At 39.8% G+C, this 26,026-nt stretch overlaps 3 protein-coding genes across 7 annotated transcripts; 2 read left to right on the top strand and 1 right to left on the bottom strand.

The window, feature by feature from the left end:
- Positions 1-810: 810 nt before the first annotated feature.
- On the top strand, positions 811-11,895 carry LOC129787148 (zinc finger protein 616-like). Its single transcript, XM_055822497.1, has 5 exons — positions 811-1,099; positions 1,258-1,847; positions 2,930-3,618; positions 3,681-3,846; positions 3,916-11,895. The coding sequence occupies exons 1-5, from the start codon at positions 962-964 to the stop codon at positions 4,811-4,813; spliced, it is 2,481 nt and encodes an 826-aa protein (XP_055678472.1). The 5' UTR covers positions 811-961; the 3' UTR covers positions 4,814-11,895.
- Positions 11,896-12,461: 566 nt separating this feature from the next.
- LOC129787153 (7-methylguanosine phosphate-specific 5'-nucleotidase) lies at positions 12,462-16,954 on the top strand. 4 transcript variants are annotated; one of them, XM_055822510.1, is made up of 4 exons: positions 12,462-12,754; positions 13,020-13,389; positions 13,460-13,883; positions 16,765-16,954. In XM_055822510.1, the coding sequence occupies exons 1-4, from the start codon at positions 12,697-12,699 to the stop codon at positions 16,873-16,875; spliced, it is 963 nt and encodes a 320-aa protein (XP_055678485.1). In that variant the 5' UTR covers positions 12,462-12,696; the 3' UTR covers positions 16,876-16,954. The 4 variants fall into 4 exon arrangements, with proteins under 4 accessions (XP_055678485.1, XP_055678508.1, XP_055678500.1 ...); XM_055822533.1 differs by having other exon boundaries at positions 12,476-12,607; XM_055822525.1 differs by having other exon boundaries at positions 12,476-12,649.
- Positions 16,955-16,957: 3 nt separating this feature from the next.
- On the bottom strand, positions 16,958-25,600 carry LOC129787134 (uncharacterized). Of its 2 annotated transcripts, none has more exons than XM_055822474.1 (7): positions 25,476-25,600; positions 22,392-24,912; positions 22,267-22,325; positions 22,059-22,198; positions 17,617-21,995; positions 17,262-17,553; positions 16,958-17,194 (listed from the first exon to the last, which is right to left on the bottom strand). In XM_055822474.1, the coding sequence occupies exons 2-7, from the start codon at positions 24,890-24,892 to the stop codon at positions 17,054-17,056; spliced, it is 7,512 nt and encodes a 2,503-aa protein (XP_055678449.1). In that variant the 5' UTR covers positions 24,893-24,912; positions 25,476-25,600; the 3' UTR covers positions 16,958-17,053. The 2 variants fall into 2 exon arrangements, with proteins under 2 accessions (XP_055678449.1, XP_055678458.1); XM_055822483.1 differs by lacking the exon at positions 25,476-25,600 and adding an exon at positions 24,981-25,142.
- Between the last annotated feature and the right edge of the window lie 426 nt (positions 25,601-26,026).

Here is a 26,026-nt window from a genome sequence, read left to right as displayed (position 1 = left end):
TACAACTTATAAGACAAAAATTCCCATTTTCAGCTTGGAAAAGTGCCGGAAATGCTAGGAAAGTTAAAAATTTATACGAAACTTGATAAATTAACATCAAAATCATTATAAAAAACATTAAAAAGCATTAAAGTCATAAAAATAATACAAAAATCTCTATAATAAAGAAAGGTCTCTGTATAATTTCGTTCCTGTACAGCTATGCATTTCTACACCGTTGCGTTGGTCCGATCGCGATGAAATTTGGTACAGAGACTCCTGATACCAGGCGGTTTTCACCAACGACATTCATTTTCCCCCCAGAGTCCCCCTTCGTAGCGCCCCAAAAAATTTTCACGCATTTTGTGACCACTTTTTGAATTTGGCGCCCTTTTGGGTACATTTGTTGAAGAGAAAATGAGATGGATGCATTTCCTGCTATCCGTCTCCCTCACTTTTTCAGTTTTTCGCAATTTTATCGCGTTTTCCACCGAGTTTTCACGGAAAATTGTGTTTTTTGTGACCAGGAAGCGACGCCGCGTCGATTGGTATCGCTGGTTTGAAAAGTTCGCGAAAATCCATTTCCGGGAAAAAAAAGTGCGTGTAAAATCCCCAACCGTCAAAATTTCCGCGGGCTCCAAATTCTGCACGGAGGAGCTCCCCGAGGCTCCCGGAGCACCCGTAAGTGCCCCAGGAGCCCAAAAAATGCGTTTTATACCCACAAATTTGGGAAAAAACACGGAAATCACGAATTTTGTCGAAATGCAAAAAAAAAAGTTCGTTTAGTTCAAATTTTAGCCATCGTGAAGAATACTGCGCCAAGCAGCCGCCGTTTTTCTTGCGGTTCGCAGCACAAAAAGAAATTTGACAATTCCAAGAAATTTTTCGCGAGGAGAAAATGTGAAAAATCGCGTTTTTTACCCAGAGAAAAGCGCTGGAAAGTTGTAAAATATTCGGGGGCAAATGGTGTGCGGACGGAAAGATGACACCGGAAGTTCGTATGCATCCCTTGGATGAGATCTGTTTGATGTGCTGCAAGCTGATTGATGGTCCCGGATCGACACCAATCTTTGAGTCTCCGGATTTAATCAACTTGTTCACGGGAGTCATTGGAATCCAGGTGAGTGGGTACATCCCCCCACTTCCGGCCCCATTTAGCGGGAAGTTGTATTTGGGCGCGGTGGCGTTGTGTGCGTGTGTGGGGTGGGTGAAAGTTGCGGCTTGTGCGACCCACTGACATGCTTTGTGTCCCATTTCCGGCATTTCCGTGGGGCGCAGCTGAAAAGGGAAGAATACCTTCCGGAGAACATCTGTCTCACGTGCTCCTTCACTCTGTATCGCATGCTGGAGATCCAGAGGATGACCAAGAGGAATATCATGCACCACAAAATGAACCATCAGTACCGGAATGTCGGGGAGAAGTCTAAGCTCCTCCTCGGTGCCACCACATTCACTCCTGAACCAACGGCCATCCGGAATTCCAATCCAAATGGTCTCATTATATCCGAGGTACGAGGGCACGTGCAAGTGGCTGATGATCACTTCCTGTACTCCTCGTACGAGGAGGATTTCACTCCGGATGGCTACTTGGGGGTTAGAAGCCCAAAGAGAGACCCAGCAGCGAGTCCGTCGTCCAACAACAGCCGCAATTCAACGCGTCTTCTGCGCCCCATTTACATGCAGGTGGAGAATGTGCGTGACACCGAATCCGATGGGGCCATCTACGGCAATACGACCTCCTTCCAGTGTGATATGTGCTCCAAAATCTTCGCCAGGAGGAATCATATGACGCGCCACATGAATAGCCATCGTGCACGCAGCCGGGCAGGATCCCGAGCTTCAGAGGAGCGCAAGAAACGCGTCTACAGGTGAGTCTCCTTGTCAATTTTCTCTGTTAAATTCTTTGGGTTAAATTCTATTTAGTTTTGAGTTGAAATCGTGAAGGAATCTTTCCCTGAAAAAGATATTTTTTTTGAGAAGTAACAATGATGGTCATGAAAATTCAGAAATTTCTTAAAAGTGATTTATGTTAGGAAGATTTAGGGATTTTCTGCCAACTTTTTGGTTTCTAATGAATTTTTATTTGCCAGTAAATTATGTTCAAACAGTATCTATTTTTTTAATCAAAAAGAAATGAAATTTGAGGAAAATTTAAACAAACATTTCCTTATATTTTCTACAAAAAATTATTTTTTTGCTTTAAAAATTGACTCAGAAATAGCTCGAAAAAACTTCTTAAAAATTTTCCTTCTCAAAACTCGTTCAAGCAGCCTTAAAAATTCCATTCTTTCAGATATTTGTTTCTATTATTTCTTACCCTTACTGTAACCTTCCCCATCCATGCCAGACGAAGTCTATTTTTCGGGAGAAGCCGAAGAAGCCCAAATTTTCTCTCCAAACTCTCGAAACTTCTTTCATTCCTTCTTCGTTCGATCGCGTCGGTTAGTCAGTTGTGTGTGAGTCGTTGAGCTGGTAGGAAGCAAAATCTCGGCCTCCCAAAGTGAAGAAAAAATAATTTTTGATTATTTCATTATTGTGCATTGAAAATGTCTACTAAAATAAAATTAATTTTCAAATCAAGATTAAAAATGTTAAATAAAGTGAAAAAGAAGCCAAAATCAAGCCCAAAAATGCTCAAACTCCAGCTTAGTGAGGTAAAAAAAAATTGCTTGCTATTCAATAAACGCGTTCCTTCATTCCATTTTGCTTCTCATGAGTTTCTTAACTGAATTTCTTGGGGACAAATATTTTCTCCCTCAGCAAAAATGAATGAATGTTTATTTAAAATACTCCAATCTCTTATAAACTTGCTGATTAAACAAACTTTGTCACATGAATACCTTCTGGCTCATTTTTACTACCCTCACTGTATAAAAAAAAGCCTCTTAAAGAAAGTCTCTCATTTCCTTTGAAATTCATGTCCCTTTTCTCTTTGAATATGCAAAAACAGATGCAAAATCTGCCTGGAAGAATTCTCGGAAAGAAGGATGGCCATCAAGCACAAAATGTCGCACCAAAAGTCCCTTTCCTGCCCCTCGTGCTCACGCGTCTTTCATCTCAGACGCGAACTCGATTGGCACGAAGCCGAATGCGTTGGGCGCGTCAATGCTGGGGCGACAAATCGTGGAAGACGCTCGAGGCGTCTTCGTCCGGATCGCAGTGTGGATGAGGATTTTGACGAAGTGAGTCGGGATTCCCTGAGATTACTCACAAAGACCCCCACGCTGAGTGAGAGACTCCAGAGTGTGCAAAAGTGGTGCAATAGCTCCACACCAGCAGATGCATCAAATGCAGATTTTGATGGGAATTCCCATCATGAGGATGATGACGCTCGATCAACAATTTCGCGATTTACGTCGGTATCGCAGAAAACCGCCCTGACGTGCATTTCATCCCGGAGCGGCTGGTCCGCTTCCAATATCTCCATCCGGACGGATTACAGCTACAAATCCGCTAAGACAGTGAGGACGCTCAAGGAGGAGCGGGATTACCTGCAATCATGTAGGGTAACCCGCTCTATTGCGAGCCGGATGAAAAAAATTGACCTCGAGATTAAAATTCGGGAACTTCCACATCGAAGTTATGGCCCATCGAGATCTGCGGCAACATCCCGGAGACATTTTGATATCACACGGAGATGTAAAGTCTAACAAAACTTTAAAAAAATAGAACTTTTGGTAATTTTTTGATGTTTTTTGCAGGTAAACCAGCACGAAAAAATCGCAGAATGACCCTTCCGGATGCTTTTATCTGTGACTGTGGCTTCTCATCGAAGAATCTCAAGGATTTCATGGAGCACGAGGTGAATGTCCACAAGAAACTTCCACTCTTCACATGTCGTGAATGCAATGAGAGATTCACGCAAAGGTGAGTTATTCTGACTAAATAAATTTTAGATTAATTTCAAATTTTAATTGAAAAATTGCTTAATTTTAGGCGCTTCCTGGAGAAGCATCAGGAGAGTCACAATAAAACGTATACGTGCGTGTGGTGCTTTGCAAAATTTCTCAATGAATCCGATCTGAAGACTCACCTGGAATTGCATGCATTGAGCTCAACGCCGTGTGGCTTCTGTGAGGCGGCATTTGTGAGTCAGCACGAGCTGCGGGAGCATCTGGAGGATATGCATGCAGCAGAGAATGAGAGAATGCCCCAAAAGTCGAAAATTCTAATAAGGATAGGGGAGAAGAGGCGTCATGAGGTGCAGCAGGAGAAGAGCTACAGATCGCGGGATTTACCGCAAAAAGCTCAACCGGAGGATCATCGAAAGCGTGCCAGGACGTATACGCGGTATCGAGCAATTCGTCTTGGTACGGTGGGGCGTGAAAAGAGCTCCGAGGAGGAAGGTGGATCATCTCAGGTGGAGAATGGTGTTTCAGAGGCAACACGTGAGCACATTTTGCTACCCGTTGCAATGGATTTTTGTCGCTACAGCACTCCATCGCCACAGATTAGTGACACGCACGAACGTTTGTGCGCAAAGGCAACGTCAACACCACCACCAAGTCTCGAAGAACTCGGTGTGTTCGACACAAACTTCCCACTGACAAATGGAATCACCTCTGATCATGCAGGCTCTCCGGAGAAGAGTCCGTATCGCCTGGAGGAAGATGAGGAGGATCATTCACCCATTGCTAGTCCCACAGGACGACGGAAACGTTCCAAATCACGCATTACACTGAGTCAGCGTGTTACGCGGCAGACTGTGGCACAACCTCTGCCACACACCATCGGTCTGGACAATGTTCTACCGCCATACGAGTCTTGGCCTCTCGATGGAACAGCCATTGCAGTGAAGCCCGGTGTCCTACCGCAGCCGTGTCGGATGACTTAGAATTTAGCAGGAATGTACCATGTAAGTCAATTTCTCGCAATCATAACATAAAACCCAATGCTTTCATTCCTGACTCACAGAATTTGTAGGTCAGGTAGTTGTACATTTTATTTAGTTTTATTGCAAAAGAAAGGGTTTATCCCAAAAGGGTCTTAAAGGGTTATTAATGTGAAGTTTCCAGGAAAAAAATATTTATCTGGAGGGTTAAACAGAACATTTTTAAAGCCATTTAATCAAGGGGTGTTTATCTGGACGAAATTATTCGGATCCTTGGAAATATTCGAGTTATTCGTTAATATTCGGATAATTTGCCAAGGAAATCAAAATATTGATTTTTAGCCTCTAAAGGGCTCAGATTGAGAAGTAGAGGCTTAAAAAAAACTTATTTCAAACCTTATAAGTACTAAATTCAAACCAAATACATAGTAATTTCACCCCTAACCATGCTAAATTCAAACCTAAAAGAGATTAAATTGAAGCATAAAAATATTTTTTTTAGTCCTAATAAGACAGATTGAGGAACAAAAGCTTAGAAAATATTTAGTTCAGGCCTAGAAAAAAACAAAAAGTAGTAAATTCAACCCAAAAATTGCTTAATTCATGCTGTTTTGGGGGTGGCGTTGGCTTCCCCCAAAGCTAATTAATAATTGGGAGAAGGCCGGTAAAGCACAACGTAATGTATGCTTCACTCCAGGCTCCTCTCCGAGCAACTACTTTAGAAGCCCAGTAATTTGAATTGAGCAGCTTGGCGGCAAGATTGGGCGGCTGCTCCTTGTGTTTAGATAGTTGGGTGTCGCTATTTTTAGCAACGTTGTAGCCACCTTAGCTAAGAGCTAGTAGCCAAAAGAGTGTTGAGGAGCTGTGCAAGAAGTATAGCACCGCAAAGTTCAAGACGGGGTATGGTAAGTTTGCCTTTAATTGGAGCGACCTTCGTCTTGCTATTGATTAACGTGATTGTAACATTATCTCCATTGATAACTTTCAAGTAAACGCATGCAGCGTAAGCCTTCTCTGAAGCGTCTGAAAAGCCATGGATCTCTACAAGTGAATGTGGGGAGTATCCAGTCCACCTCGGGATTGTTAGCTTTTCGATGTGTTTGATGTCTTCCCTGAACTTTCTCCATTCAAGTAGGACAGTATCTGATGGTGATTGATCTCTTCTTATCATAAGTTTTTTGGGCTTGGCCAAAGATATCCTCCTTAATGTAAAAGTTCTCCGAACTCCCAGTTTGTAAAATTTATGCATGATTATCAAGGAATAATTGCCATTGATCTTCTAATTGATTAAGCTTTTCGTCATAATATGATATCCCTTTTTGGAGTCGCCTGCCGGAGCCTTCCTTCTGGAAGTTCTCCCCTAGCTTTGTAATTGATTTAACAAGGTTAATCTGCTCTTTTATAATGGCCGTTACGTCCATCTTGTTTTATTGATTTTAATAATCTTTTTAATTGAACGCGAATACCTGCTCTATGTTTGCGTGGTCACTACTTGGGAATTAACACCTGTTCAGATTTATCCTGGGAAAAGTCACTTGGGGACCTTATAGTGCTTGGGCAGCTTTCCTTGGGATTTAGCCTGGTCTTGAGCAGAATCTTTCTGGGAAGATTTTACTTGGGACCAATAGACTTTTCTCTTGGGAGAACTACTTGGAAAATATTTATTTCCTGGGAAGTTCACTTGGGAGCTAAGTCTTTTTCTTCCTAAGACTCTTTTCTGGTGTTGGGAAGTGGCTTAGAGACTTATTCAAAACTACTTACTGTTGCGCAAGCTGGAGAACAAGTGATTTTATTTGCCTTAAGAGTTCCCTTTTATACAATTTCTTAGCCTAGGAAATGCACTTTGCATTTGGTGGGGACATAATGCAAGATCATCATTTTAGCTTAAACTATGGGGCAATCCTTCCGTGGGGAAGAGAGAAGGAATTTGTCGCGTCAAATAGAGTCAAGTGTATATAAAAAATTGCTGATCCCAGAGAAAAATCCTAGGCGAGAATGCAAGGGAGATTGCAAGGGAATTTTATGTAAGAGCGATCTTTATGTGCGCGAGGGATTATATGCGAGAGTGGTGTTTTTATGTACCTACGAGATACAATGTGCGCGGGAGTTTAAGAATGGTGTTTTTGCGCGGGAAAAAAATAGGTCAATGATGATTTTGCATGAATGCTTAAAACTAACAGAGCCAGGATGGTCCCTGCCACCATAACATAATTGGGAGGGGTATAAAGCCCTTGAAGCAAGATCTGCGGGGTTTTGTGTGGTTTCCACATAAGACCAAAGTTTTATATCCGTCAGTCGATGTATTTTCTCGACCCTGTTTGCTACGTAGGTTTCCCATGTTGTTGGGTCTTTGGCGATCCATGCCAGCGCGATTTTAGAATCTAGCCAGGCGAATTTCTCTATGTTAGTGATTTTTAAAGCTCTGGTTGTTGCTTGCAGAAGCTCTGCTTGTAAAACCGCTCCACATAGCTCTAGTCTTGGTAGAGTTATTGTCTTTTTCAGAGGAACTACACGAGTTTTGGAGGCAATCAGCGTGATGATTGTTTCTCCGTTTTGTTCTACTCTTGTATACACTGCAGCTCCAAAGCCTCTTTCGGATGCGTCTGCGAACCCGTGAAGCTGAATCTTCGCGCCTGGTTCGCATCCGATGTGCCGCTTGATTCTGATATGCGACGCGACCCTGCAGTCGGGTTGTCTGCAAGGAACTGCTGTAGGGTGGGTGTGACTGGTCTCCCGTTAGGGTGGAACTCTTGAGAGCCTGAAGGAGATGATGGCTGTTGAGCCTCGGTAGTGTGTACTTCTGATTGAGACCTACCTTCGTTAGGTAAAAATCCTTTGAAAGTAATTTGTCAAAAAACGTTAAAGTCTTTAACGTGAAAAATTTTGACCTACAACTTACTAGTGAAGAAAGATCCTTCACAGTATAGTTGTGTTCGGTCTGCTTTCCAAGCGTGCTCTGTTAGAGCCTTGGTAGCATCTTTTGTCTATCAGTATCAAGATGTCAAAGTTGACATTTCTAGTATGATTTCCTCTTCCATGTTTTGGAAGATTCCTCTGGTTTCTCTAGAGTTTTCTTGAGTAGCGTTTAGAGGAGTATTTTTTTTACTTAAAAATATATAAGCTAAGCCCCTATTAGCTGTGGACTGTATGTTACTATTTATTCTTAATTTCTTTTTATAATAATAATAAGTCGATCAAAGCACAGCTCACCTAACTTCCGTACTGTGTACACTTGTGTAATAAAAAACTTTTCATTTGAAGCGATATCACCTTTTTTCTGTTGTATATCATTTGTATATCAGCGCTCCCGGGAGTTTGGGTCCTGTGTGAAGTAAAGTATTCAAAGAGATTTGAATACTTTACAGATGCGTACAGATTTTGGTTGTTATGTTTATAGCTCGGTTATATGCCTCATCCATCCGTTGTGGGACAGCAAGCACGAAATATTGATCATTTGGATCCAATTCATCTTTCAGTATTTCATGAGCAGTTGTAAATGAATTGTATACTTCATTTATGGTCTCTAGTTTTTCGTCATAGTAATCTCGACCTTTTTCGCGTCTTCGTGCGGCGCCGAGTTTGCTGAAGTTATCGTGAGTTTTTACTATGCGATCTAACAGCTCTGCCTGTTGTTTAACTAGATTCACATATTTCTCCGGTGCTGGCGGATTATCTGTACCACCTGTTACCATTAGTAGTGGATGAAATTATTGAATTTTGTCAAGGTCCAATTGTACTGATTTTAACTCATCACGCATCTTCTTGTATTTTGCCTATCGATTAGATGTACTTTTCTTATTGTTTTTCTTTGTTGGTTTAGCTGGCGTAGGTTTAACAGCTTGTGAAGATAGCTCGTTGTTTCCCTCTTTATTCACCAAATCTATTATTTATATTTATATTTTATTTTGCCTCACCTGGGCTCAAAACATTAGGAAGCGGGTTCCATGGATTGAAATTCCCGTTCCTTTCATTTGCGGCAATAGTTTGTTCAACTAGCCGTCTCGAAACGTATGGTGACAGATAACACTCATACGCGTTGTGCGTATCCTCATCGCACACGCCAAAGGTGCCCGACGGAACATCATCATCGGCACTGCGCTGCGGTGTTCCGCCAGCGGGTAGGTTAAAATTGATGGTCTTACCATTTGCCATCGTAGTCCTGGTTATCGCGGACAGATAGTCGACTACTGGAGTGGGGATCGTCTTGTTTGCGACATCGAGAAACTCGAAGGGCCGCTCGTCGCTCCGGAATCTGCCATCCGCATTTTGATTCATAACGCGCTCTATGACTACGCCATTAAGTAGTTCCACGCAGTAATGTTGGAAGGCACAATATGGTAGTGACCTTCTGATGCGGACATCGATGTCCGTCATCGTATCGTAGTAGGTTCCTTAAGCTCGGTATGGAACACATTCAAACACATTTCCTTATATAAGGAAGATTTTGCGTTGCGAATATGCGAGTTGGATTCGTGTATATTTATCTGGTTTTGAAGGAGGGAAAAAATTTCCATAACGCGACTGTAAAAACTCTCAATCGTATTTGTTTAACGAAGTGCGTGAAGATCTTTAATCAGGGAGGTCTCATTGCGCTTGTCACTGTAGTGACTGATCAAATTTTTTTTTTTTATAGAATCCCATTTGAGGGTTAGCTTCGTCTACAATTTTGTTTCGGATAGCTCTTAGCCACAGCCGGTATAACAATTGTTTGTTTACATTATCGGGTGATGTGGTCCCTGTTTCCTTAAGCCCTATGTTGATAGGGCTGTTATTATAAATCAAGATAAAAAACCCCATTAGCTGTGGACTGTATATTAAAGTCGTTCTGATGCCGATTTAAAGGTTATCTAAATAGATAGAGTTCGTACGTCTTTAAACTGAAGGCTAAAGAAAGGTTACACCATTAGCTGTGGACTGTAAGTTAATCGTTTAGTCGCCGCCGGTGATAGAAAAGTTATCTTCGGCGAACTCCTATTTCAGTATTAGGTAAAAATCCTTTGAAAGTAATTTGTCAAAAAACGTTAAAGTCTTTAACGTGAAAAATTTTGACCAAAACTTACTAGTGAAGGAAGATCCTTTACTGTATAGTTGTGTTCGGTCTGCTTTCCAAGCGTGCTCTCTTAGAGCCTTGGTAGCATCTTTTGTCTATCAGTATCAAGATGTCAAAGTTGACATTTCTAGTATGATTTCCTCTTCCATGTTTTGGAAGATTCCTCTGGCTTCTCTTGAGTTTTCTTGAGTAGCCGTTTAGAGGGGTATTTTTTTTTACTTAAAAATATATAAGCTAAGCCCCTATTAGCTGTGGACTGTATGTTATTAACTTGTCTTATTTTAAGACACTATTGTATATCATTTGGGGAAAATTCTTTTAAATGTTTCTCTCCTGTTCCTGATGTCTCACAAAGACTAAAAGTTATCATAATGAATTAAGACAATGCAATATCCTTCGCTGATTTTAGTCCTTCCATTCGTCCTTACGCTGAATATATCACCAATTTACTCGCTTTCATTTTAATAAAGATACGGCTTCTTCTACAAAAATGTTCTGCTTAACTCCTAAGATAAACTGAAAATAAAAACACGAATTTGCATTAAGAAAAAGAATTTATGTTTTTTTTATTTATTTTATTGTATTAAAGAAATGTTGTTTAAACAAATATTATCATGAATAGTGCATTTCTCTGGAATTAAAGCTCAAGAATGAGGTTTTTCTGTGAAATTATTAAGAGCAATAATCTTGATGTTTTAAATCTTAAAAAAAAACAAATTCTTAAGATATAAAATGAATTAACTTCTCCTTTTCTCAATGTGAAAAAAATTAAAAGAAAATTATCTCTTTTTAGAGAATTCTAGTCACGAAAATGAATCTTATTTTGTATACTCTGTTAGTTGAAGTTTTTAATAAAAATGAAAAGAAATCCTTTGCGAAGAAATTGTTTTGCATTGATGAATAAAAATTAAATAAAATGAACTGATTTTTGGGGCCACCGCCAATTACGAAAAGCTAACATAGAAAAAAAAATTATAAAATACAGAAATCTGCCAAAAATGCAACATTGAACACAAAAAGAAAAACAAATTATTTAAGATTTAGAATGAATTTAAGGGTAGGTATAGTACATAGATTTTCCTGCCAATCATCGCAATTTCTGAGGACATTCTCAAGAGCTCCCAAAAAAACCAAAATAGATAAAACTGTAATTTACGTAAAATTAAAATTAGGCAATAACAGAGTATGCAATCTCCCTAAAAGGAATCATGAAAAAATGTACATATAGTTTTAAGAATTCAAACTAACAATGATTGAGGATTTAGAAGAAAAAACAATTGATTAGGTCTTATCGATTTTGTGCCTTTTTGTCCCTACCCTCCCGCCCATTTTGTAGAGACTACATTCAATCTCATCTTGCACCGAAACCACACTGTAAATGAAATGTAAATGAATAAGAAGAAGAATTAATATTTCAAAGAAAATGTTTCTGATTGGCTAATGAATTCGGTCAAAGCGTTTTCATTGGCTAACGTTCGCTTACGGGGTGGTGTCTCGGTGCAAGGTTAATTTAAATTAAGTATAGTGGGAAAGATAATCGTCCTCCATTGAAAAAAAAAAGAAATTGGCAATTTGGTTCCCCACCTTAGTCGCCTCAAAATCGCTATTTGTTAGTTAAATGAAAAAAAGAAAATTAAAGCTTTATCGGACCTTTTCTTTCCTCCTGTGATGACTTTTCTGCGTATTAGTTTGTAAGGAAGTAAAAGAAAAGAATAAAAAATGCAATTAAATGAACAATTGGAAAAAAATGCTAACTTTGTAAATTAGAATGTTTTAAGAAGAAGGAAAAACGTACAATTTGAGAACCTCTCACATTTTTTAGTCAATTTGCCAATCCTTTTCGTAATAATTGTCCTTTTTTTGTTCTAATCCTGTGTTTAGTCACTCAGAAATAAAATAGAGAAATTATAAAATGTATAAAGAGAAACAGTAAGAAATGTATTTAAAAAAAATAATTTAAGCTTAAGATACTCCAATAAAATAAAAATTGTATTTTTGTGTAATAAAATAAGTTTGAAAAATATTCTCAAGAACATTATGTGTTTTAATAAATCCTAGAATTAGGATTTTTTACAGCTCAAATGGAAAATTTCGTCATAAGGGTGAGTAGAAAAAAAATAAAAATTGTAGTCAAATGAATAAACGAATAAAAGAAATCAATGTAATTGTTATTTATTTTAAAATCAAAATCTTGGATTTATTTTAATACATTTGTTTTCTTATTTATTTCTTACTAAATCAATAATAAAGAAGCTGATTCATTTTTCTTGGATCATTGTGCTAATAAAGAAAATCACAACAGAAACATACAACAACCGCCATCTTGGGATAGAAAGGACGCTACAATAATAAAAGGTACTACAACAGGTACTTTTTGATTTATTTTATTATAAACCTTATAAACAATATCAAATCATACATTAACATGATTTTTATATGAAAAAAGGAAAAAGATTCATTATTTGTTTGAATTATTCGCATTTCTTTGCAAAATATTTCCAATATGGCGGATTAAGCGTCTTTTCAGTTAATCAAAAATTCAAATTTTATTGCAACAAACTGCCTTGTACATGTGGCACCACCACCACAATGCTATATTATAGCACAGTGTTACCCGACGTGGCAGTGTTTACATTTTTTTCCGTGCTGCAGAAGTTGTTGGTGGCTCGGAGGGGCCCTGATAAGACAAAAAGAAGAAGTCTCTGCGTGAATTTCTTCGGTGGAATGATCATCTTCTAGACCACAGAGTGTGATGAGCTTTCTCAGATGCTTAACAGCTGCTACGTAGAGTAGAAGACAGAGAGGAGTTCTTTGGCTGCGTGATTGTCGTTCGTGAATGATGCGGTTGGCCCTGCTGCCGATGATTTTCGCACGAAAATTACGCAATGCTCAATGTTACTACATTTTCTCAAGACTTTTTTCTGTGCCCTCCTTCTCTCTCACTCTCATTCTAATTCTCGCTCTTAATCAATCTGTCACTAGGCGGAACGTTTAGCGTGCGTCTTTTAATCGCAGTGACAAGCGCTTTGCTTTTTTGCATATACCTATCTAGTTCACATTTATTGCTAAATAAAAAACGCTGTTCCTCATTTCCGGGTAGCTAATTTTGCGGAAAAGTTGAGTTAGGCTGTTTTAACGGGGACCTCTTTCCTTGTTTAGCTTGCACGATGGGAACACGAGAAATCCGCGTGGAGGATATTGATGTCCTCTGCAGCGATAGTTGCAAGATTAAGGATCCAGCACGTGTTGAAAGGATGCTGAAGGAACTAGTTGCCGGTGGGACGCAACGCCTACAGGTGGTCACGGACTTTGATCACACCATCACGAAACAGAAGCTGGAAAATGGGCAGAAGGTTCTCACGAGTTTTGGGATCTTCGACGAGTGCAAATCTCTTCCGCAGAATTTCCGGAAGGAGAGCCGTGGGCTGTATGAGAAGTATCGGCCCATTGAGGTGGATCCCACTGTGCCGATGCCGGAGAAAATTCAGGCTATGATTGAGTGGTGGCGCCTCTCCAATGAGCTCCTAAAGTAAAGGATTCAAATGATTTGAAAGGAACTGAAAATCCTTTAATTTGATTTAATTAATTTTCTCCTACAGAGGCTTCAAGTTTGAGGCGCGAGAGATTGACGATGTAGCTGTACGCTTCAAGGATGCCCTGAGGGATGGCACGCAGGATCTCTTTAGTGAACTAAATCGCCTCCAAGTTCCCGTCTTGGTGTTCTCAGCAGGTCTCGGGGATTCAGTTGTAGCAATCCTCCGGCACGCCAGTGTGCTCCTGCCCAATGTGAAGGTTGTCTCGAATTTTCTGCAGTACCAGGATGGCATTCTGAATGGGTTTCAGGAGAAATTCATTCATGCCTTCAATAAGAATGAGACAGCACTCGAAGGGACGGAATACTACGACTTGGTTCATTCACGCGATCACGTTATTCTCATGGGAGACTCCCTCGGTGATGCAGGCATGGCCGATGGGATCCCTAAATCATCGCATGTCCTCAAAATTGGCTTCCTCTTTGATCATGTGAGTTGATTTATTTTTTATTATTTTCTTTTGAGTTTGGAAGCATTCAATGCGGCTGTTGCTGTCTTAGCGCAGAGATTGTTATTTCTGGGACAAAAAAGGGAAGAGTTTCTTTGTTTTAAGTTTTAATTGATTAGTTGGGGATCTCTTTTTTTGAGCAGAAATCTATTTTTTGGTCAGGAGAATTAATCTCAATCATGATTTAACCCTTTAAGGTTCGTGATCAATGTAGCGAGTTGATTAAACTAACAATAATTTTTATGAGTCTCTTTGAGCTCAAATGAAACATTTTTAACAAAAAAATCCTAACTCAAAAATGTTCAGTTTTCGTCCTTCCTGACCCTGTGAGTCCTGTGAGACCCTGTGAGTCCCTTTAGTGGTCATAAAAAAAAACATTTTCTATGCGTGATGATAAAATTTCTATCCGTGAGAGTAATTTTCTATCCGTGATAATGAATTTCTATTCGTGAGAATCATTTTCTATCCGTGAGAATCAATTCCTATCCGTGATGATAATTTTCTATCCGTGAGAAAAGTTTTCTATCCGTGAGGATAATTTTCTATCCGTGATGATAATTTTCTATCCGTGAGAAAAGTTTTCTATCCGTTATGATAATTTTCTATCCGTGATGATAATTTTCTATCCGTGAGAGTAATTTTCTATCCGTGATAATGAATTTCTATTCGTGAGAAAAATTTTCTATGCGTGAGGATAATTTTCTATCCGTGATGATAAAATTTCTATCCGTGAGAAAAGTTTTCTATCCGTTATGATAATTTTCTATCCGTGATGATAATTTTCTATCCGTGATAATGAATTTCTATTCGTGAGAAAAATTTTCTATCCGTGAGAATCAATTCCTATCCGTGATGATAATTTTCTATCCGTGAGAAAAGTTTTCTATCCGTGAGGATAATTTTCTATCCGTGATGATAATTTTCTATCCGTGAGAAAAGTTTTCTATCCGTGATGATAATTTTCTATCCGTGAGAATCAATTTCTATCCGTGATGATAATTTTCTATCCGTGAGAAAAGTTTTCTATCCGTGAGAAAAGTTTTCTATCCGTGAGAAAAGTTTTCTATCCGTGAGGATAATTTTCTATCCATGATGATAATTTTCTATCCGTGAGAAAAGTTTTCTATCCGTGATGATAATTTTCTATCCGTGAGAAAAGTTTTCTATCCGTGAGGATAATTTTCTATCCGTGAGAAAAATTTTTTATCCGTAAGGATAATTTCCTATCCGTGAGAATCAATTTCTATCCGTGATGATAATTTTCTATCCGTGAAAATCAATTCCTATCCGTGATGATAATTTTCTATCCGTGAAAATCAATTCCTATCCGTGATGATAATTTTCTATCCGTGAGAAAAGTTTTCTACCCGTGAGGATAATTTTCTATCCGTGAGAGTAATTTTCTATCCGTGAGGATATCCGTGATGATAAAATTTCTATCCGTGAGAGTAATTTTCTATCCGTGATAATGAACTTCTATTCGTGAGAATCATTTTCTATCCGTGAGAATCAATTCCTATCCGTGATGATAATTTTCTATCCGTGATGATAATTTTCTATCCGTGAGAAAAGTTTTCTATCCGTGAGGATAATTTTCTATCCGTGATGATAAAATTTCTATCCGTGAGGATAATTTTCTATCCGTGATGATAATTTTCTATCCGTGAGAAAAGTTTTCTATCCGTGAGGATAATTTTCTATCCGTGATGATAATTTTCTATCCGTGAGAAAAGTTTTCTATCCGTGATGATAATTTTCTATCCGTGAGAAAAGTTTTCTATCCGTGATGATAATTTTCTATCCGTGAGAAAAGTTTTCTACCCGTGAGGATAATTTTCTATCCGTGAGAGTAATTTTCTATCCGTGATGATAAAATTTCTATCCGTGAGAGTAATTTTCTATCCGTGATAATGAACTTCTATTCGTGAGAATCATTTTCTATCCGTGAGAATCAATTCCTATCCGTGATGATAATTTTCTATCCGTGATGATAATTTTCTATCCGTGAGAAAAGTTTTCTATCCGTGAGGATAATTTTCTATCCGTGATGATAAAATTTCTATCCGTGAGAGTAATTTTCTATCCGTGATAATGAATTTCTATTCGTGAGAAAAATTTTCTATGCGTGAGGATAATTTTCTATCCGTGATAATGAATTTCTATTCGTGAGAAAAATTTTCTATCCATGAGAATCAATTCCTATCCGTGAGGATAATTTTCTATCCGTGATGATAATTTTCTATCCGTGAGAAAAGTTTTCTATCCGTGAGGATAATTTTCTATCCGTGATGATAATTTTCTATCCGTGAGAATCAATTCCTATCCGTGAGAAAAATTTTCTATCCGTAAGAAAAGTTTTCTATCCGTGAGGATAATTTTCTTCAATATTGATCATGAATTGATCAACTGTTCATCAAATATTGTTCATTAATCTGACAGACAATAATTGCTCAACTATACGGACCTTAAATTGATTCAATATTGAGCTAAATTTTTAATCAATTATTAACAAACAATATTTGTTTTCTGGGAGAGGGTAAATTATGAACAATTGATTTTGAACAATAATAAAAAAAACGAAATGTTTGGAAGCTTCTACGTCTAATTTACGTTGAAATCTGGACAAAAACAATATCCTAACAATTTTCTGATTTAGGAATTTCCTATCTTTCATCCTATTCCTTCACATTTATCATCTTTAATCATTTACTATTTAATTAACCCCTAAAAACGATCCAATTCACGCCAAATGACGATATTCTTCTCCTGATCAATTAAAATATTATCCTGACTGAAAAAATAATTTTCTGATCAACAATTTTTCCCCTAATTAATTTTTCTTTTGAATTAAAATCTCTTTCAGGTGGAACAGAGCCTTCCCAAATACATGGACACATTCGATATTGTCCTAATTGATGATCAAACGATGCGAGTACCGCAGAAGATTCTCTCTCTCATCACACAGACGCTGTGAAATTTTGTCCACCTTTGTACAGATACCTCAAAAAAAAATAATAAACGGATAATTTATTAAAACGCAGCAAAAAAAAAAACAATTTTTTTTAATTTTTTAAGGATTTATTGCGCCATTTTTATCCAATTAATAAACATTCAGTATTTACTGTTAAACACAACCATTTTGGTAGAGAAATTTATTTGACTGTCGGTAGCTTGCAGGTTTCAGTGAGTATCTTTAGATGTTGTTTTAGCTCCCGTTGCTTATCTTGTAGCTTCTGTATTGTTTTAGTTTGCTCAACGTATGTATCCTTGAGTCCTTCTATGACTTTTAGGGCCTACAAATGAGAGAATATTCTTTGATTTTTGATGCTTCAATTGAGTGAGAATGAGGGAAAATCTTACCTTTTCCACAACTTCGATGCCTTTTGTGGGCTTGAGTTCACCCACACTGACGTAGACGAGATGCATGAGGAGGAGACGCGTGTAGACAGATGGGCAGTCGATTAGTTCACGCTGTACTGGGAATTCCATGTCCATAACACCATTGGGTGTTAAGATAAGACGCTCCTTGTTCGTTGAAGCTTGAAGAGTGAATTTCTCCCCTGGTGGCTGCTTCTGTGGATCACCCTCCACAAATTCCCACCTCACACTCAAATCTTCCGGAAGGTACATCATCACGCAGTATTTCATATATCTACAGAAGGAGTTAAAAGTGTTTTAGAGACTAAAAGGATTTGAAGGATCTCACAGAACTCACCGATCCATGTAGCGATCAATACAATTGCATCCAACCTTGAAAGGATGCTTCCTTGTGGGCAGTTCCATCAAATAGTTCGACTTATCCACCATTCTAGCTGGAATGTATCCCAATTGTGGGATACTCGACACAATCCATCCACTTGCAATTTTCTCCTTCATCGCTTCTGCCTTCCTCTGTTGCTCCACTTCTTCATCATCGGATAAATCAATTATATCCCCATCACTTGGGCTACTCATTCGTCCACCAGGACTCTCAGTAGGCAATCCCGTTTGGCTGCAAACCTCCTCACATTTCTCTACACTTTGCACCTTCGGCACGGATGTGGAGGAAGTCGGTGATGAAACTACCATGAGTGGAGGCATTTTTCCCGGAACTTTGTAAATTGGTTGAATACTCGAAACAGGCAGGACGAACTTCATGGCCTTCCCATCGGGTGTTGTCCTTGTAATTGTGATTGTTTTGGATGAATCAAGAAGCGTGGATGGAACACCCGGAACTTTTACAGCCACCGATGATGGCACAACAATGGGACTCGTTGATGAAGTAGGAAGACTCTCTTTGGCTGCTGTGATGGTACTTGTGGGAATTTGAAGGGATGGAACTGTTGTCTTTGGCAAATTCACCAAAGTTGCCGTACTTGTCGTACTACTTGATGGAATATTAACCTTCACCTTCAACATTTGACTCCCAAGCCCATTGCAAATGACCTTTGGGATGGTTTTTACTGTTGATGATGCCGTACTTGGTGAGGTTTTGACAACAGCTAGAGTAGATGTAGCAGGAAGTGGGACTTTATGCAGCATTGTCTGTCCAATTTGAATGCAATTGTTCGTGTTGTACGGCAGAAGGCTATTCAAGTTCAACGGAACAGACGACGAAGCAGATCCTTCTCCTTCAGCAGGTTTGAATTTCTTTGTTGGAATTGCAAGAGGTGGTGGAGAAGATCTCTTCAGTCCTGCGTTAGAAGACGAACTTCCCTCCTTCGGTGGCATCTGACGTATAATCACCTTCTTTCCTGCACTTGTATACGCCACCTTAACATTTCCCTTCGGCTGCTGCACATCCGGTTTCCCCACAGGAATACCAACAATTTGCGGACTTGGCATATCATGTAGGGATGAAACGGAAATAATTGATGAAGGTGGTTTGATAGATTTAACAATTTTAATCTTCCTTGGAATCTCCGTTGCTCCTCTTTCCTCCTTTTCCTCTTCATTTTCATTCGAAATGACGTAGTAGGAGTCAGAAGCTTCCTTAGGAGACCTCAAACTGTCCTTTCCACCATGATGAGGAGACGTATTCCAATTTCCATGTTTTATATATTTTCTTCGGTAATTATAACTTTTACCATAAACAGCAAGTTCCTTCCCAGTCTCCTTGTCCTCTAAATACTGCGCAAATTGCTCTTCAAACGGAGTTAGTTTCTTATTCTTCTCTGTTCCATCTTCTGTCAAATTTTCAAGTGCTTCCAAACTATCATCATTGGATTCAACTATCTTATTCGAAGCATCCCTGTTGGTTCGCAGTAAAGACTGCTGTAGCTTACTGCTAACCTGCTCATCTTTCGTCTGTTGTTTATCATCGCCTAAACTCACAACTTTGGAGATAACAGGAAATCCAGATGATGATGACGATGCTTCAGCTTCATCAACAGACGTTATCGTCAGAGCAGGAAGGTTATTTGACGGAACCGCCCATTCCGGAGCATCTTCGTCTTCATCCATTGGGATAACCGTTAAGTCCTTTAGGTTAGCAAGTGGTGTATCGGAGATGTCTGAATTCATTGATGCGCGCTTCAGACGTTTCTTCGATGGTGCCAAATCCTCGTCAGATACTGCAGGAGATGAACGAGCCGTTAGCACGTGATCAGGAACAACACGTATTTTAGCAGCGTCTGATGATTTCCTTTCTCCTTCATTCCTTGATATTTTCTTTGGTTTCACCGTTGGGAGTTTCAATCCATCCGGCAGAATAGAATTGACAGCCTCTTCAGCTTCATGCGCTTCCTCAGCAGCTTTAATCTCCTTTGGATCTGCTTCAACTACAACACAATCATCGTCATCATCCAACTTCTGGGATTTTCTCGGCGACGAAGCATCCTGCAGATTACAATCAAGTTGCATTGTATTTGATTCCACAACAGAGTTTGGCTGTGAAACCGTTCGAGGTTTGAGTTGAATCCAACAACCCATTGTTGATGATGTTCGTTTGATGTTGTTTGTCTTCTCGTAGGTTTCTCGCAACAGGATAGATCCATCCATACGCTGGTAGAGTATTATGTCGCACTCCTCATTCAATCCATATGGCCCAATAAAAATTCTATCCGATGCATGTGGTGTAACATAGACGCTGGGATTTAAGGAAATACTATTGTTGCTCTTCACCTGAACCGTTCGTCCATTCTTCTCAGCAATTGCAATTGCATACCGTATACGATCGTACGACAGCAGTTGTCCCCACTTTGGATGCGAAATGTCCGAGAAGTCATTCGTAATCACGAGCATGAACCAACGTTGACCAGGCTGACTTGGAAGTGGAAATTTAAGGAGTTTAGCATTTTGAATTTGCTCCGATGACATTATTTGCACATTAGACGTTGGAACTTTTGTCACCTTCGCAAGGAGAATGTCGTACAGCTTGGAAATCTTACTTGCCACCTGTGGATGAGTTTCTTTGGACACAGATAAGTACTTTGTGGCGGAATTTTGTACTTTGGACGTTTTATTCAGGAAGCCAATAACTTGCCAGTAGTCCTTGTGCCCAAAGAGCAGAGCTGCGTACTTGTCAATGTTCTTCAGGTCATACGATTGAGCCAACATCCGACTAAACTCACTACTTGGATTCCGCATTTTACGAACTTCGAAAATCTCAATATAACCCGGTGGAACTTCGGGCACTTTATTGGATCTGGTTATTAGGAGATGAAGTTTCTCTGTGTAGTGCACTTCCCACATGTGGAGAGTGTAGCTTCTATAGCCCTGTAGCAGATTAATCCATTTGATTGTCGTTATTTTATTAATTTGTGGCGCATCAAGCATGAGCTTCTCTTCATTCTTCGCAATCGTCGTCATCATCTTCGACACCATCATGTTTAGTTTGTTAAGAAGAGTCATTTGTACATCTGTCTGAGAATGTTCCTGACTCCCTGATGTCTCATCAAAGGAATCCCTTCTAACTTCCTTTTGCGTATTCAACGATGTAACCGAGGATATAACCGGAACAACGGGATCTGTTGCACTATTACTACTCTGATCATTGACAGATGATGCATCAAGAGAAGGAATTGCATTGGAATATTCAGCATCCCCTGAATTGGATTCAACAAATTTCCCAGATCCTTGTGATTGACGTTTACCAGAGTAGTCCTTCCTGTTGTTAATAACTGTACTCCTAAGGGTATCGGTGTGGGTCATTGCTGCAGGAACAAGTTTACTCCCTGCGTCCCTCTGAATCTCCTTCCTTGACTTGGAAACGGATTCTGTGTAGCGTCTCTTTAAAAGGCTCAAAATTAGCGGTGTTCTCTCCATGGCATAGATGAACTTCCTCACTCTGTGCGCATTCTGCTTATTTAGAATAACCTGCGTGGACTTATTGAACGGAACACATCTGGAGACGGATCCTCTGAAGATATGCGCTGTTGGTTCACCCCGCTTATACGTCCTTATTCGCGCTTTTTGAATATTCTGCAGATAATCCGCAATTATGGCATCATCATTGTCCATTTCGGCAGCAGCAGGACTCATAAACTGTGAGATCTGACTCGTAGTTAGCACAGATGACTGCTGAGATTCATTATCTTCCGAAACAATGAGTGAAACATCTCGCATTGGATCAGAATCAAAGCTATTTTTACTCGATTTCTTCGAGAGTTTTCTGTACTCTGATGGTTTTGCTACAAGCTCCTCTGATAGGGCAATATGCTTCCCATCAACTTGTGTTAACAAGAAAGGTTTCCCCGAAACTGCATCACCTTTGCAGAAGCATCTGTAGAGTTCGTGAATCATACACCATGGTTCCATATTTTGTACAATATGCGTTATAGGCCTGAGAACTACGCTAACATGACGCATCTTCTCAATTTCCGGATCAACTTGACGTCGTCCACGTTTCCCCTTAACACTGGGAAATCTTACCGTAGCATCTACTGTTTTACCCTTTAGTAGTTCCTCTTCAGCCACTTCTGTTCGCACATAGTCTCCAAACTTCCTTGGAACTGTTCGACTACGTTTGCTCTTCTCCTCGGAACTGTTGCTCAGCAGGAAGGTGTTGTTGTTGGTCAAGACAACTGTTGAACTGAAGTCCTTCTCAGCACGGGCTAGTCGGGAAATTGCCTTATCACGTATCCTAAATACCTCCTTGCTGAACGGATTGATTTCCTTCAAAGAAAACAAAATTTATTAAACTTTTCTTTCCTGATCTTCCTTTTGCTTCTAACTTACCTCCTTGCTGACATTCAATCCTTTTCCGCAGACACATTCAAACATACAACGGGGATCTTCACAGTGACTTGTGGGGCATGCAAGGGTTGCAATACTGTCACAAATACATCCCTTTTTGCAGTGCTCCTGATTGCATTCCTCTGTAATAAAGGAAAATTCAAATTATAGCTTCAGACAGATTAATAAATTTGCATCAGGCTCTACTTACTTTGCCTCGGGATGTTCTCAGTGTTGATGATTGTCGCATTAAGACGTTTCAGTTCAGCTCTATAATAAACAAAATAAAAATAAATACAAAACTCTTCGTTTTAAATAAAGAAAAATAAAACTTACAGCAATGCTGATGAACGTGGCTTCTTGTAAGCAGGTGCTTCCTGATCCTTTGGCGCTTCTAGGAATCTCTTTTGTGAATCCTGCTTCGCATAATCCAAATCTGGATCACATTTTGAGAAATCATCCTCGGCCATTCCAATTGCCACACTATTCACCATGTCTTCGAGGATATCGGCACACTCATGAAGTACAGGATCATCCGGAAGATCTTCCCGGAATTTCAGAGGTTGTGAATCATCAAAAACTTCCGTTGTCCTTGAACGCCGTATGGCACTTGTATAGTCCCGACTGACGAGAATCTTCTTGCGATTATTCTCATAGGGAATCTCAAATTCAATGGGTTCCTCAAGTTCTGGCACATCCTTGAGAGCAGCTAAAGCAAATTCAATCCACTGCTCTGTTAATTCCTCATACGGACACATTTCACTGAGATACCGTTTAACTTTCAGTGGGAACGGCTGATTAATCTTTGGCCATAATTGTAGGAGAACTTGGGGTAGCTCATACGTATCCAATGGAGCGAGATTTTCATTCTTTTCCGCATTTTTGGGCTTTGTACAAAGTGGTCCAGGTGGGATTTTCCGGACTTGAATTAAATTCCACTTTTTCTTAACAGGAGACGACGTTTGTTGCACTTCGAGATCAACAATTGGTTTAACATCCTCCTTCTCTTGTTCCTGCACCGGTTCCTTTTCACGGAGATTGTTGAATTTTATACTGCGAGGAAATCCGGTAATTTTGCAACACCACAGCTTTGGTCTGGGCGTATACATCCTCCCTGGTAGGGCATGATCCAATCTCCTTACGTGCTTCTTTACATAATTCCCCACACAGCCAAAGAGCTTAATCTCGCGCCCCTCGAATGTGATGTAGCGGTAGATGTAGTGATTCTCACGCGTATTGAGCCACGTTGCTGTCTTCCACACATTCCTCCGCATTGGAACGGGCTGTCGCATAATCCGCTGCGCCTGGTCGAAGAGTTTATCATCCAGGGGTGCTTTAAGGCGCTTCTTCAGCAGCTGATAGACACTATTCTCCTGATCCATCACCTGATACCCAATGGGCTTTATTCGCAGCATTTGCTTCTTCTCCGCCAATGTCCTGGACTTCATGTCCAACGGCAGGTCCGGGCATTCAAGTTTTGGCGGCAGGGAATGCCGATTTATCTTCTCCTCATCATTATATCGCCTGTAGAAAGACTTCTCATCCCTATCAATGGCAACAGGGCCCAATCTTTCGAGTAGACTATCGTACTTTTGGCTCACAAAAGCCGAATAGGAGCCCGCTTGGCGTACATGGGGTGTCCGGAGGAGTCCTGGAGTTTGTAGGTCATTCTCATTGAAGCCATAGAACTCTGTGCTGGACGATGTATCCTCATCTTTCACGGCAACATCATCGAGACTCGATGCCACTGCATTGACACGCTTAAATGTTTGTTCCAACTCCTGGTAGCAATCCTCAAAGGATTTTTCAGTCCTTGCCTGTGTTCCAGCACCTCCTTCCACTCCCAATTTATTAGCCAGAGAATCGAGGAAGGTTTTATCAGTTGAATGATTCAGAGAATGGGAATCATCAGCCTCGGAGAGAGTATCAAGGGAATAGAGAGCATTGTAGATGCCTTCCTTGACATCTTCCCCAGTTTCGGGTTTTAGGCTTGAGAAAATTTGTCGAGCACGCTCCAGCTCCTCATTTGTGGGCTTTATATCGTCAAGGGCTTCAGTGTGGGATTCATTCCCTATCGGTGGGTTTTCTTCAAAGCTGTCAAAGCGTGCAACAGCTGAAGACACACTTACTATTTGAGGCAGAGAAATCTCCAGGTTTTTCTTATCATCTTCAGGGAAATCTTCCTCAATCGGTTGAGGATCTTCTTCAATCGGTTGGGGATCTTCTGCAGTTGGTTGAGGATCCTCCGGAAGCGGCTGAGAAACCTCCATCACAGTAAATTTAGAACTTTCCAGGATTTCATCAGAATCCTTTTCACAATGAGACAACTGCTCAACTTCCGGCATATCCTCATCATCCGATGCAAGATCAATCACAGGATAGTCATTAATGAGTTGAACCTCATCTGAACTATCTTCCGCCGCTACATCCACAGTTTTTTCCTTTGTGGCATCTTTGGGCACTTCTTTGGACTCCTTGGAGATCCCGCGTTTCCTGTTCCTTCGTGCCTCCCTCCGTCGAGCTGCCTTTTCCTTTTTCTTCATGAGATATTCACCAATTTGCACTTTAACTCCATTAAATTTATGCCACAGCACTGTTGCCCAGTTAAAATGTCGATGAATATCACGATCCTTCTGCCGGAACTTTCTGTGTGGTGGCACCTTAATGACCACGCGGGATCCCATAAAGAAGCTTCGCGACTGTAGAACAAAGTTCTTCCATCGTTTCTGTCGCTTCAACACATCTCGCTCACATCTGAGCATAAACAACTTCAGGGGAATTCCATGACGCTTACAGAGGACAATGCACATCCTCTCCATTAGCTTCCGGAACACCATCTTGGCGAATAAATCTTAAACTGAAAAGAGAAAGAAAAAGTATTAATTTCCCAGAAAAATACTAAAATCACCGTTTTTTGCAATCTACCGATTTTTATTTAAAACATTTTCACTCAAAAACAACTTCAAATTAAATAAAATGTGCTCAAAATGTTAATTTTTCACAGAAAAAATCCACCCGTCGGAGAATTTTTTTCTAACACGAGAAAAAATGGGCAAAAATCAAGTCTTCCCCACGCTTCGTTACACTGTTTTTGGCATTGCGTCGCCACCTTTCGCTCCTTTCCGTGTGTCAAAGCAATTGCGCGTCTCAACAACAACAACAATACGCCCTTGATCCACAATCAAACACCGAATCTCACATTAATTCAAAACCCTTAACTTAACTCTTTTTGCGTCCTTCCAAGTCTCAATTGAGAGTCTTTTTGCAACGCACAATAAAAATCAAGATGGCTCCCAGAAGGTCGATCGACAAAATGGCGTACGCGACGGTACAACAATCTTCACCACTTTGACGCACTTTTTACCCCCCTTAACACCCCTTAAATCCCCAAACTAACGAACAATTTGATTCTTTACTCACCAAAAAGGATAAAAGTGTAACTTTTGCACTTCAAACGTATCCTTAAAACCTCAAAAAATCAACGTGAAAAACTTTTTCAAAGCATAAAGAAACTCCTTGCGCCATTTGCAAATTTTATGGTAACCCGCAAAATATCTCATTGCATCGTGACACATTCCCATCGGGCAACACTTTGTTATGGATTTTTATGGCAAAAAGGAAGGAGGTTAGTGTACAAAAACATGAAGCTGAAAGAAAATTTTTACTACAAATTAATCCTCAAAAAGCATCTTCAAGGTTCCTAAAGAATAGAAAGATTGAAAATTAAGGAAAATAATGGATGAAAATGGAAAAATCACACCCCATCACATAATTTGAATTCAAAAAAACAATCCCAACGATCACGTGGTGGCGTGGAGTTGTTTTTTTGTGAATTTCCTTTGGAAATTCCATTCCAATGGAAAATATTGATTGATGTGAGGGAAAGCACGAAAAATTACCTTAAATAAAAGAATTGTAGAGAATTAAAACATAAATTTTGTAAATATTTCGCAATTTGGAGCTATAACTTT

The sequence above is a fragment of the Lutzomyia longipalpis genome, chromosome 1 (assembly GCF_024334085.1).
Source record: "Lutzomyia longipalpis isolate SR_M1_2022 chromosome 1, ASM2433408v1".
In the NCBI taxonomy this organism is placed as follows: domain Eukaryota; kingdom Metazoa; phylum Arthropoda; class Insecta; order Diptera; family Psychodidae; genus Lutzomyia; species Lutzomyia longipalpis.
Note: the sequence above shows the minus strand (reverse complement) of the source record. Positions and strands in the feature narration are given on the sequence as shown.

Excerpts from the sequence above, each read along its gene's own strand:
- LOC129787148 (XM_055822497.1), top strand. The coding sequence starts at position 962 with ATGACACCGGAAGTTCGTATGCATCCCTTGGATGAGATCTGTTTGATG. Across the intron at positions 3,619-3,680 it reads TTTTGATATCACACGGAGAT|GTAAACCAGCACGAAAAAAT; the intron begins GTAAAGTCTAAC and ends TGTTTTTTGCAG. Across the intron at positions 3,847-3,915 it reads AATGAGAGATTCACGCAAAG|GCGCTTCCTGGAGAAGCATC; the intron begins GTGAGTTATTCT and ends GCTTAATTTTAG.
- LOC129787134 (XM_055822474.1), bottom strand. The coding sequence starts at position 24,892 with ATGGTGTTCCGGAAGCTAATGGAGAGGATGTGCATTGTCCTCTGTAAG. Across the intron at positions 22,326-22,391 it reads CCACGTTCATCAGCATTGCT|AGCTGAACTGAAACGTCTTA; the intron begins GTAAGTTTTATT and ends TGTTTATTATAG. Across the intron at positions 21,996-22,058 it reads GATTGAATGTCAGCAAGGAG|GAAATCAATCCGTTCAGCAA; the intron begins GTAAGTTAGAAG and ends TTTTCTTTGAAG.
- LOC129787153 (XM_055822510.1), top strand. The coding sequence starts at position 12,697 with ATGATGCGGTTGGCCCTGCTGCCGATGATTTTCGCACGAAAATTACGC. Across the intron at positions 13,390-13,459 it reads CTCTCCAATGAGCTCCTAAA|AGGCTTCAAGTTTGAGGCGC; the intron begins GTAAAGGATTCA and ends TTTCTCCTACAG. Across the intron at positions 13,884-16,764 it reads TTGGCTTCCTCTTTGATCAT|GTGGAACAGAGCCTTCCCAA; the intron begins GTGAGTTGATTT and ends AATCTCTTTCAG.